At 45.4% G+C, this 20,097-nt stretch overlaps 1 protein-coding gene across 1 annotated transcript in view; it reads right to left on the minus strand.

The window, feature by feature from the left end:
• Nucleotides 1–20,097, minus strand: part of USH2A (usherin) — a 739,358-nt gene that overhangs the window by 5,041 nt on the left and 714,220 nt on the right. The window contains exons 65-69 of the mRNA XM_030302386.1: nt 18,750–18,988; nt 17,762–17,970; nt 9,900–10,076; nt 8,501–8,584; nt 3,651–3,895 (exon numbers count right to left, since the gene is read on the minus strand). Coding sequence (XP_030158246.1) covers nt 3,651–3,895; nt 8,501–8,584; nt 9,900–10,076; nt 17,762–17,970; nt 18,750–18,988 — 954 coding nt within the window. The remainder of the gene's footprint in view (nt 1–3,650; nt 3,896–8,500; nt 8,585–9,899; nt 10,077–17,761; nt 17,971–18,749; nt 18,989–20,097) is intronic.

Genomic DNA, 20,097 nt, shown 5'->3' on the forward strand with positions numbered 1-20,097 from the left:
TTAGGTACAATGTTGCACAGTGCATCTCCAGAACTTCTTCACCTTGCATAACTGACATTTTATGCCTGCTAATTAGCAGTTCCCCATTTCCTCCTCCCCCAGCCTGGCAGTCACTCTATTTTGCTTCCGTGAGTTGGACTATTTTAGATGCCTCACGTAAGGGCAATCACGCAATGTGTCCCACCTATTTTTATTGGTTATAGGACTGCACCCACTGCTTACGGGAATTGTATCATATGTATTACATTTTTAATTCATTTATGGCTATTCTCGGAGTATTGTGTGTCCAACTTCCCGAGTGCTGGTTGGAATGGCAGGTTCTTTGGTTTCTTCCTCGCGAGAGTCAGGTCCTGCTCCTATGTGATGCTGATACTGATAGTCCATGGGCCTCACTTTGACAAAACAAAGCTTGACAAGACTCGAGAGGACCATGAGCAATGGTGCCATCCAGAGTACCTTCCATTTGGAATGATGTGATTGCTTCTTGACCGCTCAGTTAGCCAACTGGGCAAAACTCGATTCCTCCTCGACAAGGATTATGAGACACTGATGCCTGCCTGTAGGGTATGGGTCAAGAGACAGGAGACTTGACCCCTGAAACGAGTTACAGACACTAACGATATGTGGTAGGTTTTCCTGGAAGCACACTTCATGTTACAGAGTAGATGTACCCGCAGAGCTCTGGAAATTTCCTCCCACGTTCTCCATGCACTCTGTATACCCCAGGGTTGATTTAGCTGACGTCGCCAGGCTAGATATGTCTCAGGTCTTCTTGGCCTTTCCATGCACTTCTGAATTCCAGAAGTGGGGGTACATCTTTGGTCTAAGAACATGGTTTCCATGGGGCACCTGGGTGGCACCGTCACTTAAGTGTCTGACTTCAGCTCAGGTCATGATCTCGTGGCTTGTGAGTTTGAGCCCTGTGTCGGGCTCTGTGCTGACAGTTCAGAACCTGGAGCCTGCTCCGGATTCTGTGTCTCTGTCTCTCTCTCTGCCCCTTCCCTGCTCATGCTCTCTCTCTCTCTCTCTCTCTCTCTCTCTCTGTGTCTCTCAAAAATAAATAACCATTAAAAAATAAACAGAAGAACATGGCTTCCTCAGAGAGAGAAAGTTACTCTTCAACAAGGGAGAACTTCAGAGTGTCTGCTCTTCAGGGAGAATCTTCTGATGACTATACCCTGAACATAAGCGAACGGCTGTTGGTTTGAACTGGCCACTCAATGTTCATTCATTTCACAAATATTTGATGCGAGGCACTGTTCTGGGTGTTGAGGTGCAGCAGTAAACGGCCCACAAAATCCCTGCCCTCGGGGAGCTTCCATTCTATTCGAGGAGTCGGACAAGCGTGTCTGCCACGGTGTCATGTGATGGCTGTCTGGAAAAGGACTAGTGGACAAGAAGCCAGGGGATTCTATCTCTCACGGAGGGGAGGTGACATCTCTGCAGAGACCTGAATGAAGTGAGAGTGTGAGCCACCCAAGAGGAGAGCAGGAGCGATGGCCCAGCCAGAGGAGCTTGATGTGCTCGGGGAGGAAGGAGGCTGGAGGGCCGGAGAGCAAGGAGAGGGGGATGAGGTGTGGTTGGTGAGAGCTGAGGCCCAGGCCATGGGAGACATAGTCTCCACTTCTCCACCACCAAGTCACTGTCCCCTGGCTGCTCTCCGCCCCACACGCAAACCACGGGCATCAGAGGGGTGACTCCCCCTCGGTGCCCCCCATTTTCACTCCTTGGGCATCACGATACACCTTTGTCAGTGCCTTCGACACTGTTCGTGGCTGTGTCCTGCACAAATGAAGAGATCTGGATGGAACACAATGCTCTTGGGTTGACTTTTCTCTATTGTTTGAAGTGCTGCAACTCAAGCAGTTTGATCAGGCTTCTGTGCATAATTTGGTGCCGCTGTGATACTGTCATTTATAATAAATATATATTTGGCCTTCAGCCCAATTTCTGGCACAGGACTACTGAAACCCTTGGAATTTCTTAAGAGATGAGAGCCACAAAGGTGTCTTTTGTCATGCTAATGAGGTGATTTTCCTGGGAACTACCTAAAGTTGGGGGCTGGTTATCAGGAGAACCAGCCCTGTGATAAGGGTGTGGAAATTTCGGTCCCCGCTCAACCTCAGCTCACCCCCCACCTCTAAGGAGGGGAGAGACTGGAGGTTGAATCAGTGGCCAATGGCCAGTGTTGACCAATCGCGGCTAAGGGATAAAGTCTCCATTATTACACTCTGTCCTATCCATCTCTTCCATCTGCCTGTTCCTGGGTTCTCTCCTTTTATAATAAACTGGCGATCCAATGAGCAAAATGTTTCCCTGAGTTCTGTGAACCGCGCTAGCAAATGAACTGAACCCCAGGAGGGGTCACTGGAAACTCTAACCCGTAGCTGGTCTGTCAGAACCCCGGGTGACAGCCTGGACTTGTGACCCGGTGTCTGCAGCTGGGGAGAGGGGACCGTCCTGTGGAACTGAACCCTTACCTCATGAAATACCTCTGACGCCATCTCTCCCCGTAGGTAGTGTCAGAACTGAGTTGAATTGTAGGACACCCACCAGGTGTCAGAGAATTGCTTGCTGTGGGAAACTCCGCCCACATTGGAACTGGCAATCACAGTTGTAGCTGCACTGGGTGGCTACTAGCTCATATGGAACCTTTGTGCAAACTGCAGCGAAGGTGATTTCTCAGGCAGAGGCAGCCCTTTGGACACATGGCTTGGAGAAAAGTCTGGTGCCTGGTGGGAGTTAGAACTTGCAGCCTTTCCTCCTCTGAGTAGACACAGCCCCACACCACAGAGGGGACCTTCTGAGTCAGTCATATTTCCCCCTTCAGCGAGTGCCCTGGGCCTCGATCTCCCTGCACCACCATTTGTGTGACCTCACCCCCTAGACCTCTGACCTCCTATCTTGGGACTGGGTGGTCGGGAGCTCTGAGGGGCCATCCATCCTCGGTGGCCCAGAGTGTCACAGCCAGGGGACAAACTGAGCACTGCGAGCACTTTACTCTCTCCCTAGACTCCCTGTTTATTTCTAATCCCTGCAAGGGGCACAGTTATATAATCTGTAAACTCCCCCGTTGATTTCAACATACCACCCTTCTCCACCATCCCCTGATTGACAACGTTAGAACAGAAATATTCATCCCTGGCTGCACCTTAGAATCACTTTTGGAGTTAAAAAAGGAGATTACCAATCCCCAGGCCCCACCCAAAAGTGATGAAATCAGACTTTCTGGGAGAAGGCCCAGGCAAGGGCATTTTAAAAAGCTTTCCCAGGTGTCTTCGTCTACTTGGGCTGCTTTAATAGAATCTCATAGACTGGGTGGCTTCTAAACAACAGAAATTATTTCCCAAGTTCTGGAGGCTGGGACGTCCAGGATCAAGGTGCTGGCAAATTGAGTGTCTGTTAGGTGCCTGCTTTCTGGTTCACAGGTGGGGGTCTAGTCTTCTTGCTGTGTCCTCACAGGGAGGAAGGGACAAGAAAGCTCTGGGGGCCTCTTTTAATAAGGTCACTATTGGCCTCCCGTGGTCCCCATATTTTGTCAAACATAACTGTCATCTAGTCCCTTGTTATTATGACTCTGGAGACATTTCCCTTTACATAAACGCACTAGCCCAGGGAGAGGGAAATGGGGCCCGCCTTCAGAGACCTACCCCATGGGTTTCCCCCGGTGGATAGACACTCAGTGGAGACATTCTCTTCTGAAGAGGTACTAAGGGAGGTCTCTCTCTGATATATGGTTCTTTGTGGATTTTTCTTTGTAGTATCAGAGACAGAAAAATGGCCAACAAGATCAAGCCCAGCATTGCCATTAACACGATGAACCATAACTGGCTGTAGAACTCGGTGTTTTTCCTCCCTGATCCTCTCTTTTCTCCAGGAGTTGTCAGAACCAGGCCTGCAAAACCCAGGGGCAGAAAAAGGAGATGTTATTTCAGAAGGCAATTTTGTGATCCCTTGCCCTGTCGTTTGGTAGTAAATTGGAAAGGAGTTTAAAGCAGTTTGTCTCATGGAGCTGGTTTGTACTTGTGTTCAGGCCGGGAAGCGGTGCCGTGCGTCTTCAGGGGCAGGCTTACAGCCCTCAGGAGACCTCGCCGACACTCCTCAGGCTAGAAATCACTGCTGCCTTTGCAAGTTTCCTGGGAGAGACAGGGGGAAGGGGAGGAGGAGGGGACTTTTAAAAGGGGTTACCAAGTAACCTTGAGGAATGCCTGCCTCACCGCCGTGGGCCCTGAGAGCCAAGTGTTTTCCTGGGCGACGGATTCTGGTGAGGGGCCAGCCTGACCACTGCTGCAGAGACCCTACTGGACACACAGTCAGTGCCCAGGAGATCCGGGGTCCCCTCACTTCATGCAACAGCCCGGTGCCTGAGAAGTTCTGTGCAAACCGGATTTGAAACATTAGATCCCACTTTCTATTGTGATGGAAACGGCCTGTGCTTGCCACCTTGTTGTCTTTATATTTCTGGCACCCTGGCCTCTCTGTGACCTTGTCAGGCTCTGCGAGTCGCCACTCAAGTGCCCTCAGAGCCTCCCCTGGGAAGAGGTCCTTTGGCAATAGGACCACTCACGCTTGACTTCTGCGTACGGGGGACAGTCCAGTGCGTGTGATTCCCTGCACGTGAGGCTAATCACAGGAGCTCAGATTTACGGAGCACTCATCGGCCCTGTGCCTTACAGGACGAGGGCTGGGGAGTCCCACGACTATCAAGTCTGGGGGTGTGGGGGAAGCTGGGATGAGCCGGGCCAGACAAGAGAAGGGCTCATGGGGGACGCTGCAGGGCAGCGTGAAGCAGCGAAGTCAAGCCCACGGAGCAGCGGTGGGTGTCGGAGCCCCTCTCCAAAGGGCCGAACACGGTGGGCAGAAAGGAGGAGGAGAGGGACGAAAGCCGGGAAGAAATGTGTTTTGTTTTGCAGAACGAACAGCCCCGGCCCAGGAAACAGCCAACTGGGTGTTTCGCCCGAGAGCCCCTCACTAGGTGCTGACAGCCCTTGATGTGACCGCTTTGAGCAGGACTGGATGAGGACCTAGGCCAGAAGCCCCCAGAGTCTTCTCAAAGTTATCTTTAGCTCATTATAATACCAAGATCTCCTCCTGTGGGTGGAGTTTTCTGCCATTTTTTGAACGTGCCGTATTTGCCCTGGCATGTTGACCTGGTAGGCACGTACAATTGAACCAAAAATGCCTCTGTAAGCTCCCTGTCCCCACCCCTTAATATACTCAGTAAAGGCTTCCTGCACTAACCCCCTGGGGAGAGAGAGTGATCTCCCTGTCTCCTTTCTTGTAACAACACAATTCTTTGTTTCCAACACGTCCTCTGGTTGTGTTCAATTTGATGTAGCCCAAGCAGCGAACCCTGGAGCTGGGCTCCCGGCCGGGCTGCAGACGTGCAGGCTGGTGTGCAGCTGGGAGCCAGGGAGCTGCTCTTCCAAAGCAAAGGCCTGCAGCCAGGAGGAAGGCATGCCAACAGACACGGCCACGAGTGCCTCTTTACTCCTTGGACAAACTCCCCCTTTCCACAACCCCAAGGACTGGGTGGGCCTGTGGGACACTTAAAACCCACATTTTCAGTGGAAGGGAGTGGAGAGGGGGCTTCAGAATTGGAGTAGGAGGGTTTAAGAGAGGGCGAGAAGGTGACTAAGACTACATTTCAAGCTCCGTTAAGAGGAGTAACCCTACTTTGCTAACCCTGACTCGACTTCTCATAGCTCTGAGGTTAAAAACCTCGCTCTGCCTCTCTGCGCCTCAGCTTCCCCATCTCTAAAATGAAGGGTTGGGGTCAAAGCTCTGCCAAGTTCCAGCAGGCAGGAATACCTCTAATTAGGAATCCAGGTGTGTTATTTGAACGAAGAAAACAAACCCAACCCCCCACCCCCCCAAACAACCTTGGTTATTCACTGGAAGGGTTGAATTTCCTCTGGGTGGCACAGGGTTGTAACTCCAGAAACCGATCTGATGGGCCCGGTGGACCCCTTGCTTGGGAGGACACCAGGGAAGGTAGGGCAGCCTGCCTGAGGGAAGTCTCAAAAAGAAAACAGCTCTCCGATCAGGAGGAGGGAAATGAGGATTGGGAGACTTTCATGCTTCAAGGCTGCCTCAGGCAAGGGAACAGGAACATTTTAAAAGTTACATCATAAAATTAAAACTGACTATGGAAATTAGGTGGACAATACATCTTGGAATCTTCCATATCTTCTCAGGTCCTCAGTGTTCCTTCTCTCATCAGTGGAAACCTCACTTTGTATTCAGGAACCAAATACAGGTTTCCCCTGTTTTGTGGAGAGCTTACAATCAGGTAAAATCAGGCCAATGTATCTTTATCCCTTCTCTTTTTTTCTTTTCAAAGTCCCTTTAATTTTAAGGGACTCCACCCATCAAGTGCGAGCTTCAAGGTTGGGTTAGGAGACTCCAGAGGCTGAGCCTGGACTTCAAAGAAAATCCCAAACCAGAGCTGGTGTCAGAGGTCATTCCTCCCGTGGAAGGATACTTCCCACCGACGTAGGAGACCAGACTGGCCGGATTTAGAGGTGGGTCAATCTAGGTTATGTGGTTTTTATTCAACTTGTGATCCTAATGCCTTACATCAGAATCATCGGGTGGGGCTTGTTTATATCTATTAAAATTTTTTTTTTAGTGTTTATTTTTCAGAGGGGGAGAGACAGAGTGCAAGCAGGGGAGGGGCAGAGAGAGGGACACACAGAATTTGAAGCAAGCTCCTGGCTGCCAGCTGTCAGCACAGAGCCCCACGCGGGGCTCGAACTCACGAGCTGCGAGATCATGAACTGAGCCGAAGTCGGACGCTCAACCGACTGAGCCACGCAGGCGCCCCTATTTTTATTTAGTTTGTAATTTTTCAAATCTGATGGCAGTTGACACACAATGTTATGGGCAGGGCTTGTTGAAAGAGCAGATTCTTGGGCCCTACTGACTCTGAATCTCTGCTGGGGGCCTGGGAAACTATATAATAAGCAAGCACACTGAGACGATCCGAGCGCACACTTACATTTGAGAACCACCGCTAAAGAGAAAGGATGGGGCCAGGAGTCAAGAGAAAAACCACGTTCAGATTCTCAGCCAGGAGCTTGCAGGGTGTTCTTGGGTGAGTTCTGGTGTCCCTTAGGACTCCAGTGGTTCACTTCACTTGTGGACACATTAGAGTTGCTAAAAGAATACCGAATGAGGTCTATCCCACGGCTGCTATGGCATGAAATGAGATGAACTTTGTGGAAGGGACCGTTAGGTGTTGCAAAAAATTTCACATGGCATCCAGACACATGAAGTCTGGAAACAGAGAATCCTATTTGTTTTTTTTTTTTTTTTTTTTTTTTTTTTTTTTTTTTTAGCAGTTGAAATTATCCTTGATAACAATATATATATTTACCTGTGTTTCAGAATTTTTGGACCTTTGTATTTTAAAAAAACCTACACATGCATACCAATTTGATATAACATTAGTTACTGGAATTTAAAATAGGGTATCAGTCCCAATTCTGTCCAAATGGAAAAAAATCTGGCATTTCTCTAACTCGCCCTTTGAAATTATAAAGTATTGCATGTGTTAGATTCAAAGATTGTGGGTAGAAGTCAATTTAAAAGATGCTCCATAAAAATTACAATTTCATCTCTTCAGCTAAATTACTTGGTAATGGCAATCAATCATCATCTTTTACAGAGAATGCAAGAGAAAAATCTCTCAAATTCACCATTTTAGGCTCTGAATCTGCAATATTATCACTATGATCAACACAAATTGGCATTAGAGTATTTTCTCTTCCTCTGATCTCTTTTTTCTGACTTCCTCTATAAATCACTTTTTTTTTTTTTTTTAACAAAGTCATATAGCTCTTTATTGAGAGAGCATTTGTGACTAGGAGAGAATTTAGTCATATCTCTGTGTCTACAATTCAATGACTTGGTATATTTTTTAAATTTTTTAATGTTTATTTTTAAGAGAGAGAGACAGAGCATGAGCTGGGGAGGGGCAGAGAGAGAGGGAAACACAGAATCCGAAACAGACTCCAGGCTCTGAGCTGTCAGCACAGAGCCAGATGCAAGGCTCAAACTCACAAACCATGAGATCATGACCTGACCTGAAGTTGGACGCTTAACCAACTGAGACACCCAGGCACCCCTGACTTGGTATTTTAAGATGACTGTATACCTGGGGCACCTGGGTGGCTCAGTCTGTTGGGTGTCTGACTTTCATGCAGGTCATGATCTTATGGTTTGTGAGTTCAAGCCCCATGTCAGGCTCTCCCTCTCTCTCTGCTCTCTCTCTCTCTCAAAAATAAATATTAAAAATTTTTTTTAAAAAGAGTACTATATACCCTAACTCTTTGCCAAAGTAATTTCCATGAGAACTTAAAAAAAATTGTCATGGAACAGTTCTTTCCATGCAGTCTATGAACATATTAGTACAAGGATACAAGAAACAAACATATGATTGTTTCTTTCCCAAAATGAATAGGTTCTATACTAAGTATAATATGAGTTAAACGTTTACCAAATCCGGTGGAGGTATCATATTGGACCAAGGGTGACTTAACACTTCCTTCATCTGTAGTGCAGATGACCTGGAGAAAGAAGGCTAGAAAAAAGACACAAGACTCGGTCATTCAACACCTACAAATAGTGGGCAGACTTTTAGAAGAGCAATATATCATAGCAAGGGAAATCTGAGAACAGGTTTCCAGCGCAAGTTGTGAGGTTTTATCTTATATACACACTTATTTCTAATTTTCAAATTACCAAGAAAATAGCTATAATTAGCGTAATAATAGTATACATTTATAAGTAACAGAACTGAAGAAGAAGCTTAGAGGTTATATAGCAAAGAAAAAGAATGATCGGAAGAGTAAAGGAGACTACAGTGTATCTTATACTTCATATTGGTCTAAACCTGTTCTGGTAAAACTTACAGGTGCACTTTGCACTATGTGATCCAAAGTTTCTTTCTAAATAGGAGAGTTCAGGAAATTGAATGGTCTAAATACTTCTCTCAGTAGCCAGGAACCTGAGAGAAGCAACTCTTACAGGGCCACACAGGTGGTTCGGTAGAGGCCTGCCCAGGAGTAGAACCCAGATCTCCCGACTATGGGTCATCTCATCTGCTTATCACAACGGCTGCCTAGGTAACCAAGAACTGACCAGGAGAATGTACAGCTGGATTGTAAAAATGCTTTGGATAAGTTTCAGATGCTCTAAATGCAATCCTGGATCTCACTGTGTATTTGCACCTTTTCACCAACATAAGTAGCATTTTCAAGGAAATTTAAAGAACCAAAAAGGCCACTAATGACTTCATTGCAGAAATCCAGAGTGCTTAAAATGGCTTTACATCTATTGGTCCTGTGGTCATATTGATCATTAGAAAATAGTACCCTATAAAGCTTTTTCTCATTTCAGTTTAAAAATCAAACAGAAGAACATGTAATTAAACAGGGAGAAACAGTTCAGTTTTCGAAGGAAAAGTGTTGTAGTTTGAGCAATGGATACCAAGGTTGGTTGAGGAAAGCCCTCAATCACGGACTAAGAGTTGGAGATGGTCGTTGCCTGGTCTGTCTCTATTTGGATGTATCAAGAAAAATCTCCGAAGTCCCTGCAAGTGTATTATTTCAGGAAACCCAGACTACCCGTGGGTGCCATTTGTCTTGTGGACACAGCCTGTCCTACAGTCTTGTCCCTTTGTGGGGCCATCACACAAAGGCACATAATGGCACTCGTGCAGAAAATGGGAAGGGGAATCTTATTTACTGGGAGCTGCAACATTTCCTCAAGAAGTGGCCACTTCTACCAGGACATTTTAATGAGTAGCATCTGCTGGTCACATTTCAGACCGAATATCTCATAGAGCCGGGAAGCGGAGTTCCCGACACCCTACGAAATGGGAGTCAGAAACTAACTTTTGTCTGCCGTCCTTGGTATGTAGAGGGTGGTGTCGAAGCCACTGTATACACGCTGGCCTCCATCGGTCACCACGAACTCCTTCAGCGGGCCATTCAGAAGGAAGGAGCCACTCCAGTCTACACGCACCATAGACAAATTGCTGTCCACCAAAAACGGCACTCGGTACTGGGGCACTGTTGGGAGAAAGTTGTATATTCTAAAAATGGTAACCTTAGGGCTCGGCCCCTAGGTGGCTCGGTTAAGCGGCTGACTTTTGGCTTCAGCTCAGGCCATGATCTCATGGTTCATGAGTTCGATTCCTGCATTGGACTCTGTGCTGACAGTGCAGACCTGCTTGGGATTCTCTCTTTCTCCTTTTCTCTCTGCCCCTTCTGAGCTCCTTCTGTCTTTCTCTTTCTGAAATAAACAAACTCAAAAAAAATTAAAAATGGTTATCTCAGAGTGTGTGTGTATCTTTGTTTTTAATTTTATTTTTTCAAGTAATCTCTATACCCGATGTGGGGCTCAAACTTACAACCCCAAGATCAAGAGTCACACACTCTACTGACTGAGCTGGCCTGTATATATACATATATATATATATATATATATATATATGTGTATATATATATATATATATTTAAGTATAACACCTCCCCCCAAAATTGGCATTGCTGAAACCCTTCATATTTTCCTCTGTGTTAAAAAAAAAAAAAACCTGGCATTGGGGGTGAAAAGAAAACCAATGGGAACATGTATGAGATGCTTTCTCAGCAATGTTGCACCTGCTTTCCCCCTCCCCCCAAAAAATCAATGAAAAGCAGTGTTTTATGAAATAAAACTATTAACATACAATAGTTGTGCTTACCAACATAAGCCTGGAGCTCATATTTTGTTGCATTTTCCTTCTTTTAACGGGTGAAGTATCCTTAACACTATTAACTACAGTAGATTGCTATTTTTCATATCAAATCAATATTTATTGCTACAAAGCCCCAAGGAGTAGATGAAGTTAATATATTTTTTTTCTCCAAACTAAACTGCTTAGATGGTGAATTATGTCCTTTTGGCACCCATTTATTTTTAAAGCTTTTTCTTGAACCGTTAGTTTGTTTTCTAAGATAGTTAAAAAGCCTTGCAAATAGCAATTCGAGTATAATAATTCATTGCCCTGACTAATCAATCAATAGCATAGTACATTAGTATATAATCAAGTTCAGGTCTCCTAAGTATTATATCAGATATAGAAGCAACTTGGTGTGCATTTTACAGGCATGTTCTTTTTTCATTTTTCAGCTCCTTACTAAAACGAAGGAAAAACAATCCTTAACTGAGGCTCATCTTTTAAATGAATAATTTTTGCAGAAACAAATGAAGGGTTACCATATCATCTTGTCAAGTCAGAAGAGATTTATTTCATGAGATCTCGTTTTCTCCAAAATAATCAATACATTTGTAACAGCATTAAGATCCATCCATATACTAAATTGGCTTTTAAGAAAAGAAAAAAGTGAGTGGTGGAAATAAATTGGATATCCTTTTTTTCTTTAGAAATTAAACCCATCTGTTGCTGATGTCAGGAAATATAACAAAATAAGGAATAATTATACTTTTGTGATCATAAGATTTAACCACAAAGACAACTTTGATTCTTATCTTTCAAAGCAAGACCTTTTCATAAAGCCATAAGAAAGTATTTCTGCAAATACCAAAACCATAGCTATCAAAACCTCTTTTATTTATTTTATTTATTTTTTTAAGTTGATCTGTTTTTTTTTAATTTTTTTTTTCTTTCAACGTTTTTATTTATTTTTGGGACAGAGAGAGACAGAGCATGAACGGGGGAGGGGCAGAGAGAGAGGGAGACACAGAATCGGAAACAGGCTCCAGGCTCTGAGCCATCAGCCCAGAGCCTGACGCGGGGCTCGAACTCACGGACCGCGAGATCGTGACCTGGCTGAAGTCGGACGCTTAACCGACTGCGCCACCCAGGCGCCCCAAGTTGATCTGTTTTTGAAGGAGAGAGCATGCATGCACACACGCAAACACACAAACACACACAGGAGAGACAGAGGGGCAGAGAGTCAGGGAAAAAGAAAATCCCGAGCAGGCTCCACGCTGTTAGTGCAGGGCCCGCTGCAGAGCTTGATCCCATGGACCTTGAGATCCAGACCTAAGCAGAAATCAAGAGTTGGATGCTCAACCGAGCCACCCAGGTGCCCCTCAAACCCTCTTTTAATATGTTTTTCCAATACAAACTTCACAATGGAATATACTGTTGTATCTGTCTGTGGGTTCCCTCTGCCACTTAATTCAAAAGATTTCCACATCTCCCCTCCATCATAATAGCACAGATAAAGACAAGGTTTGTAAATAGTACAAAAATAGAAAGATAGGAGCTCTGAGGAAAGAGTGAACAATCAAAATAACCAAGAATAATGAATTTGGAGACAGGAAATGGGAACAGTTACTATGCCCCCTGCACTTGATATGTTTTTTCTCATTTAGTCTTCAAAACAATCTTGTAAGAGTTCCTAATTTTTCAGGTCAGGAAACTCAGGTTCAGAGAAGCCATATTACTTGCTTAACCTCAGTGGCTTGTAAGAGGCCGAGGGTCTGAACCCAGACCTGCTAACCATAAAGCCCGTGTTGTTTTGTTACAATCAATACACATCTATTCAAAGGAGCACAGTTTACTAATTCAGTTTATGGGTGCACTGAATCATCCCGGCTCATCCTGGCTGACACATATTTAGGAATTTTGTGAGCTGATTATTAAACCCAACCATTATTAAAATATATTATGTAAACTAAAATAAATGATACTAAAACTAAGGTAATAAACACTCAACGTTCATAAATCCTTCGTGATTTTGCTACATTGTATTATTATCTATGCTCTTGAGGTGGTTTATGTCTATTATATCTGGATGGTGGAAATATTGCAGAGGAGGGCACCACTAGTCACCTCTTGCCAGCTCTGTGTTCCTTGGAAAATCGAAATTAGCCACGGTGGGAGTATTTACACCACGGAAGTTGGCAAGCACTTCCAATCAGACATTTTCTCTCAAGAAACCCAGCAGTTAAACTATGCCTCACTTTGTTCTTGCACTGAAGGTGTAGTTAAGGCAGAGGGGGCTGAATGCATTGCTAACACCTCTCCAGACCCATGTTACTATAAAATTACAAACACTACTTTCAAAGCACTTTATGATTTGTATTTCTGATCCATATTTTTTCTCTTCTGGTACACAATGAGTTAAAAGTAGCATGAATGGTATTTGAAAACCCATATGATAGAGGCGCCTGGCTGGCTCAGCCTGTTGAGCACCTGACTCTTGGTTTCAGCTCAGGTCATGATCTCATGGTTTGTGAGTTCGAGCCCCACATTAGGCTCAATGCTGCTGGTGCGGAGTTTGTTTGGTATTCTCTCTCTCTCCCTCTCACTCTGCCCCTCCCCTGCTCTCTGTCTCTCTCTCAAAATAAATAAACTTAAAAAAAAAAACAACTTATATGATAGACATTTATTGTATTTTTCCATGTCTGTGGATCCAGTAAAGTGGATTGAGTGAGCCCTTTCTTCCCTTGGTGCTACTCCAATTTGGAGTCACTTCTTCTATGTAAAGGAAGAACAGAAAACAAGGAAACCTTTTTTTTTTTTTTTAATGTTTATTTATTGTGTGTGTGAGACAGAGAGCAAGCAGGGGAGGGGCAGAGAGAGACAGAGAATCTCAAGCAGGCTGCTGTTTGCTATCAGCACAGAGTCTGATGTGGGGCGCAAACTCAAAAAAAAAAAATCATGACCTGACCCGAAATCAAGAATCATGACCTTAACCAACTGAGCGCCCCAGGCGCCCCAAGACAGCAAGGAAATCTTATATCTGTTCCCTGTGGGGTTTTTTTTTTTTTTTTGAGCCTAAGGAAAAAAAAATCTGGCAAAACTAAGCTCAATGACTAAAAAGAGAATTGGTTAACAAAACTGCAAACCTCACAGAGCTGTTTTGGCCAGGCCTTCTGGCTAGTAAACACACACACACACACACACACACACACGCGCACACACAACGGACTTATGGATATATTATGAAGGGGAACCGCTTCTGAAGGTGGTGACTATGTTTCGTCTCTCTACTTGTACAGAGTAGCGTTTTGTTTTAATTTTTTTTAATGTTTATTTATTTTTGAGACAGAGAGAGACAGAGCATGAACGGGGGAGGGTCAGAGAGAGAAGGAGACACAGAATCCAAAGCAGGCTCCAGGCTCTGAGCTGTCAGCACAGAGCCCGACGCGGGGCTTGAACTCACGGACCGCGAGATCATGACCTGAGCCGAAGTCGGACGCTCAACTGACTGAGCCACCAGATGCCCCCAGAGTAGCATTTTTTATTAGTAGACCAGAATTCCTTTTACTGTGCCTTCACGTCGGGCATAAGTATTTCTCACGGTTCCTTTTGGGTTTGAGAAGGGCAGATAGTGAGAGGAACAGGCAGAAAGATGAGGAGGGTGCACATTAGGAAAGAGGACTTCAACTACCTCCATTTTGACTTCAGTCTGTAGTTTCTAATTGATTAAATTCTTCCCAGCTTATCTCTCAACTCAGGCAAAAGGCGAGGCAAAGCACCCTGTGGTAAGAACCAAACCATCCCCTCCAGCAATAAGGACCCCCAGAGCCGGCAAGACCTCGCTTGACTAACCCCAAGACAATGGTCGACCTGACCTGTACTGCCACCTGCATGTCCCCACCAACCTTTGTCCCACATTTTCCTTACATGAGCCTGGAAGTGTTTTCAGCACTTTGGAGACAGGCTTCCAATGCGTGGTGGCCTCACTGAAATAAATCCCTTTCCTGTTTCACCCCCTCCCTCGACTCTCTGCTTCCGGACTGTGTCAGTGGCTGGTGGCCCAATGTGATCTGTTTGGGACCCCTAGAGCCAGATGTTCTTGTACCCCCGTGCCACGGTTATGGTTACACAGTAGACATTACTGAGAATCATTGCACTTTGGATTATGGTGCAAGTGACAAAGAATGCAGATTGTGTGGCAGCAACAATAAACGCGAGAAGTTTGGGTGCGTTCACTCACTCATAGAGCAACACACGTTGGGTGCTCAGACCTGCGGCCCAGGGCTGGAGTAACATAGAGAAAGTGAGGCCTGAACGGGAAGCAGATTACAGGAAAGATGCCCGCTGTGTCTGGGGCTGTCGCATTTGGGCGGAGGTGAGGAAGTGGGGTGTGGGTGTGTGGGGGGGGCTGGGTTTCAAAGCAAAGGACTCGGGGAGCAGGTGGCCTTCTGGGAGTTGGCCTTCGGAGCTGAAGCCTGGGAGAAGATGAACTCACTTCCTGAGGAGGGAAGACAAGAGGAGGGAAAGGGGTAGAGAGGAAAGTTTAGGACAGAGATTGGAAGGGACCAGGTTGGTGTAAGATCAACCAACAGACTGACACTGAACAGCCACAGAGGCAGGAAGGAGGACAGGAGACACTCATGGAAACTAGGGGGACTGTTTTTTTTTTAATGTTTATTTATTTTTTGGGAGGGAGAGAGAGAGTAGTGGAGGGGCAGAGAGAGAGGGAGACAGAGAATCCAAAGCAGGCTCCACATTGTCATCACAGAGCCTGACATGGGGCTCAACCCATGAACTCCTAGATCATGACCTGAGCAGAAACCGAGTCAGAGGCTTAACTGACTGAGCCACTCAAGCGCCCCAGGGGGACTGCTTTTTAAAAAAGGACTGAGGGCCCCACTGCCTTGAATGTTCCCTGGAAGTCAGTAAGAGTGACTGCTGCTAAAAAATATCCCCTAGATGATCACTGTGGAGGTCAAGGGCAAACCTAGGAAGAGATTTTCACGAAGTGACGAGGTGAAAATCACTCTGGAGAACTTTAAAGGGTAAGTGGGAAGAAGGAAAATGGGCAAAGCCCTCGGAGAGCATCCTTCAGACAAGTTTTGCTATGAAGGGAGGAGTGTGGGAGGGGAAATGAGGGAGAGAATCAACTGTGACTCTAATGTTTATTTTTTTTTTTATTATTTTGAGGGAGAGTGAGCATGTGCGGGATAGGGGCAGAAAGATAGGGAAAGAGACTCCCAAGCAGGCTCAGCTTGGAGCCCAACGCGGGGCTCAAACTCATGACTATGAGATCATGACCTGGGCCGAAATCAAGGGTCGGATGTTCAACCGACTGAACCACTCAGGCACTGGAAAAAAGTGTGACTCTATCCAGGGTACACTGAAGATTGCAGAGAGGAGGCCGGTGGTCAGCAGGGAAGGGGGTGGGATTCAAAGCACAGGAGGTGGGACTATTTCGGGGAGAAGGACCACCCTTCCTTGTTGCAGACAGAAATGAAGCCGATGGCAGGTGGGTGGGAAGGGAGCAAATTACTGACCGGTGACCTCTCTTTTCCTGGTGAGTGTGGAAGCAGGGAGTTCTGTAGAGCATACAGGGAGAGGTGGGTGAGGACAGGAGGGGTGTGCAGTGGGGGAGGGTGGGAGGAAGTGGGAGGTTTGGGGAGGGAGGAGAAGGTCTGAAATCTTCATGACAGACCAGGGTAACATAGTGGTACTTAGCTGAGCGGGGTGATGATGAATTCAGAGGAATACCTCCACTTTCTAGATATGGAAACCGGCAGGTGACTTCAGCTCTGGCCTTATTTTGGGGCCACCTCATTGTACAGCTCCCAGAGCCTCAGTTCAGATTTCGGTCTATGTGAACGGCATCTTGGAATTGTAACGCACGCACGGTCCACAGTCCTGCTTCGGTTCTGTCTTCCGTAAATTTAGATAACAGCACTTCCTTCATCGTCTTGTGCTGAAGACTATTTGTAAAATCCCTCAACAATGCCACGAACAAGCAAGTTCTCTCTAAGAGTGACCTGTTGCTCACATCTCTCATGTTGTTGTTTAGACACATTAAGTTCTTTGTAGGAGGCATTGGCCTTTCATGAATATATAACTCTTACTTTAAAAAATGCCAATGCCATATACTGAAGATGAGATTATAATTTGACACAGTGTGGCTGGAAATCCAACTTGCAGTAAGTATCCAAAGACTTAAAATATTTACATTCTTGATGTAGTAAATTCCATGTGTCAAAATTTAATTTGAAGAAAACCAGACATTCGAAGATTGGTACATTTAACCGACTTTTGAACAAGGGGCACCATACCTTTTCTTTCCACCGAGCCCTGCAAACGATGCAGCAGGCTCTAACTGTAAGTACTTATTTTATTCTCAATACTTTTGGTGTTTTTTCATTTTTTAAATGTTTATTTATTTAGGGAATCTCTACACCTAACATGGGGCTCAAACTCATGACCCCTGAGATCAGAAGTCGCCTGCTTTTCCGACTGAGCCAGCCAGACACCTTGTTTTCATTTTTGTCATTTTTAAACAGTAGACATATACGCCTTATAAATTCCGAAAAGGAATTATTTTACAGAAATGTAAGGAGGCCCCAATTAACCAGTGAATTGCCCTTCTGCTTTTCTTGATGGTGCCCTCCGTATCTCAATGCTTTCCGGAAATGCCTTCTGGATTATGCCACGTAACTTGAAAAGGAGTGGCAAACTAAAAAACAGACAAACAAATAAATATCATCCCAAATTTCCAGAGTTTGTCTATGTTCATCCTTGTTTGATTTCCTTTAAATTGGTTTTCACCCCACCACTGCATGAAAACTCTTCCTAAATTTGTACTTAATCTTTATGTTATTAAACCCAAAGGGCATTTGTTTCTCCCCAATAGTCATCTTCATCGACGTCTCAGCGGTATTCGGGGCACTTGAACACTCACCCAACCCTTTCCAAAGGCCAGCTGGCCTACTTTTCATGGCAGGGCTCCTACCTCCCTCTCTGGCTGATGGGGGCACAGCCACTTCTACTCACATTCTCTTTGGGTGACAAAGCTGATCCATTCGGAAGCCGTGCTGCCCACCTCATTGTGGGCCACCACCCTCAGCTTGTAGGTGGTGTAAGGCTGGAGGCCCTCAAGGCTGGCTGTCTGCCCTGGCCCCACGAACTTCGTCTCTGTTTGGCTGGGAGTGCACGCAGTGGCTGAATCCGGGGGACAAGCCACGTAGAGCTGAAGCTCATAGCTAGAACGAGAGAGCAGGCAATCAGGTTAGTTTAACTTTCGTCTCAAACGGGGTATATCTCGTGAGGAGACGTTTGGTTTTCGCGGAACTACAAGCTCTTTCCGATTTCCGTTTGTGGGAAACTGCGCTCAGAAACACTTTATTTAATGCCGTTGGAAATGAGCGGCGGATGTAACCGGAGAAGTGATAAGAAAAGTCACATGTGTACACGTGTTACTGTCCAGCCAGCAACTAGCAATCCTTGTTGGTAGAGATAAGAGATTTGTCTCTTTTCAGGGAAGAGCGATAAAAGCGTTCTCCTCTGCTGAAAATAAGGAATATCTTTTTTTCAAACAAACAAACAAGCAAATAAATACTGAACAAACAGTATCTTTTGTTCCAGATTATTTTGAGTAAAATCCCTCCTTTGTTTTTTCAAGCAGTGGTTCCTTACGGCATTTTAAATTAGATCAGGCAAATTCTGATTTACCACAGAAGTTTCTTATGTTCCAGCCGAGGCCCATAGAATGAATAATTCCAGGGAACCCTGAAGAGCGTACTCTTTCAATGAATGCAAACACATTGCCTAGTCTTTCTTATTTAAAGACAATGTGGTTGTTCACCTTTCTGTCGTTAGCTGATTTTATGATTTAAACACTTTCAGGGAACATAAGTCAATTTGTCTATTTTGCTACAGGTATTTGTTCAATAAGCACGCCTTCCTTGGGCAGAGTTGGGTAGCTGTATGTCTGTATGCGTGTCTTATGTTGGCTTATTCATCCTTCTGTCTGGCCCACTACCTTTGAATGACACCATTGGGGAACAGAGGAGGGCTCCACTGGAAGGCAGCTGTCCGTGAGGACAGTGTCTGGATTTGGGGAGAGGACAGTCCTGAGGGTGGAGCAGGATGAGTTCTCAGCTCTGCCGTTGGCCCTTTGCTGCAACAATTGAAGCAAGTGCAGGCCTCCACCCCGATGGAGTATGTAGTGAAGGGCTGCAGGCCGCGAAGAGTCTGCTGGGTGGCCATGCCTTCAGACAGCTGTAGGAAGAAAGGATACGAGGTGAGGCAGCGTCGCAGAGCACAGACAACGGACAAATGTTTATCGTGTATCCCACCTCCTATGAAGGGAGTGCCACGCCGGGTCACCTGGGAGGCACGCTATGGCATCTGGCGTAGTATTTACCCTCAAGGAATTGCCAATCCAGTTGGAGAGGCATATCTTAAACATGCGAAAAATGTAATGGTGTAATAGTTAGAAGTTTGAGGTAACAGGATAGAGATCACGAGGCACAATATTATTTAGCACCATAGAAAGATGTTAGAATATGGCACAGAACACACAAAATGTATTTTCTTAAGTTTTTATGTAAATTCCAGTAAGTTCACATATAGTGTAATATTAGTTTCAGGTGTACAATTTAGTGATTCAACACTTCCATATATTACCTGGTGCTCACCACAAGCACCCTCCTTAATCCCCATCAACTATTTAACCCATCCCCCCACCCACCTCCTCTCTGGTAACCATCAGTTTGTTTTCTATTGTTAAGAGTCTGTTTCGGGGCGCCTGGGTGGCTCAGTCAGTTGGGCGTCCGACTTCGGCTCAGGTCATGATCTCGCGGTCCGTGAGTTCGAGCCCCGCGTCGGGCTCTGTGCTGACAGCTCAGAGCCTGGAGCCTCTTTCAGATTCTGTGTCTCCCTCTCTCTCTGACCTTCCCCCATTCATGCTCTGTCTCTCTCTGTCTCAAAAGTGAATAAACGTAAAAAAAAAAAAAAAAAAGAGTCTGTTTCTTGCTTTGCCTCTTTCCTTCTTCCCCCCATGATCATTTGCTTTGTTTCTCGAATTCTACATGTAAGTGAAATCATACGGTATTTGTCTTTCTCTAACTGACTTATTTTGCTCAGCATAATACCCTCTGGCTCCATCTACTGCCTATGGCAAGACTTCATTCCTTTTTATGACCAAGTAATATTCCATTGTAAATATAAACCACATCTTTATCTATTCATCAGTTGATGGACATTTGGGCTTTTTCCATAATTTAGCTATTGTTGATAATGCTGCTGTAAACATCAGGGTGCGTATATCTCTTTGAATGAGTATTTTTGTATCCTTTGGGTAAATACCTAGTAGTGCAATTGCTGGA

Source organism: Lynx canadensis, chromosome F1 (assembly GCF_007474595.2).
Source record: "Lynx canadensis isolate LIC74 chromosome F1, mLynCan4.pri.v2, whole genome shotgun sequence".
Taxonomy (NCBI): Eukaryota; Metazoa; Chordata; class Mammalia; order Carnivora; family Felidae; genus Lynx; species Lynx canadensis.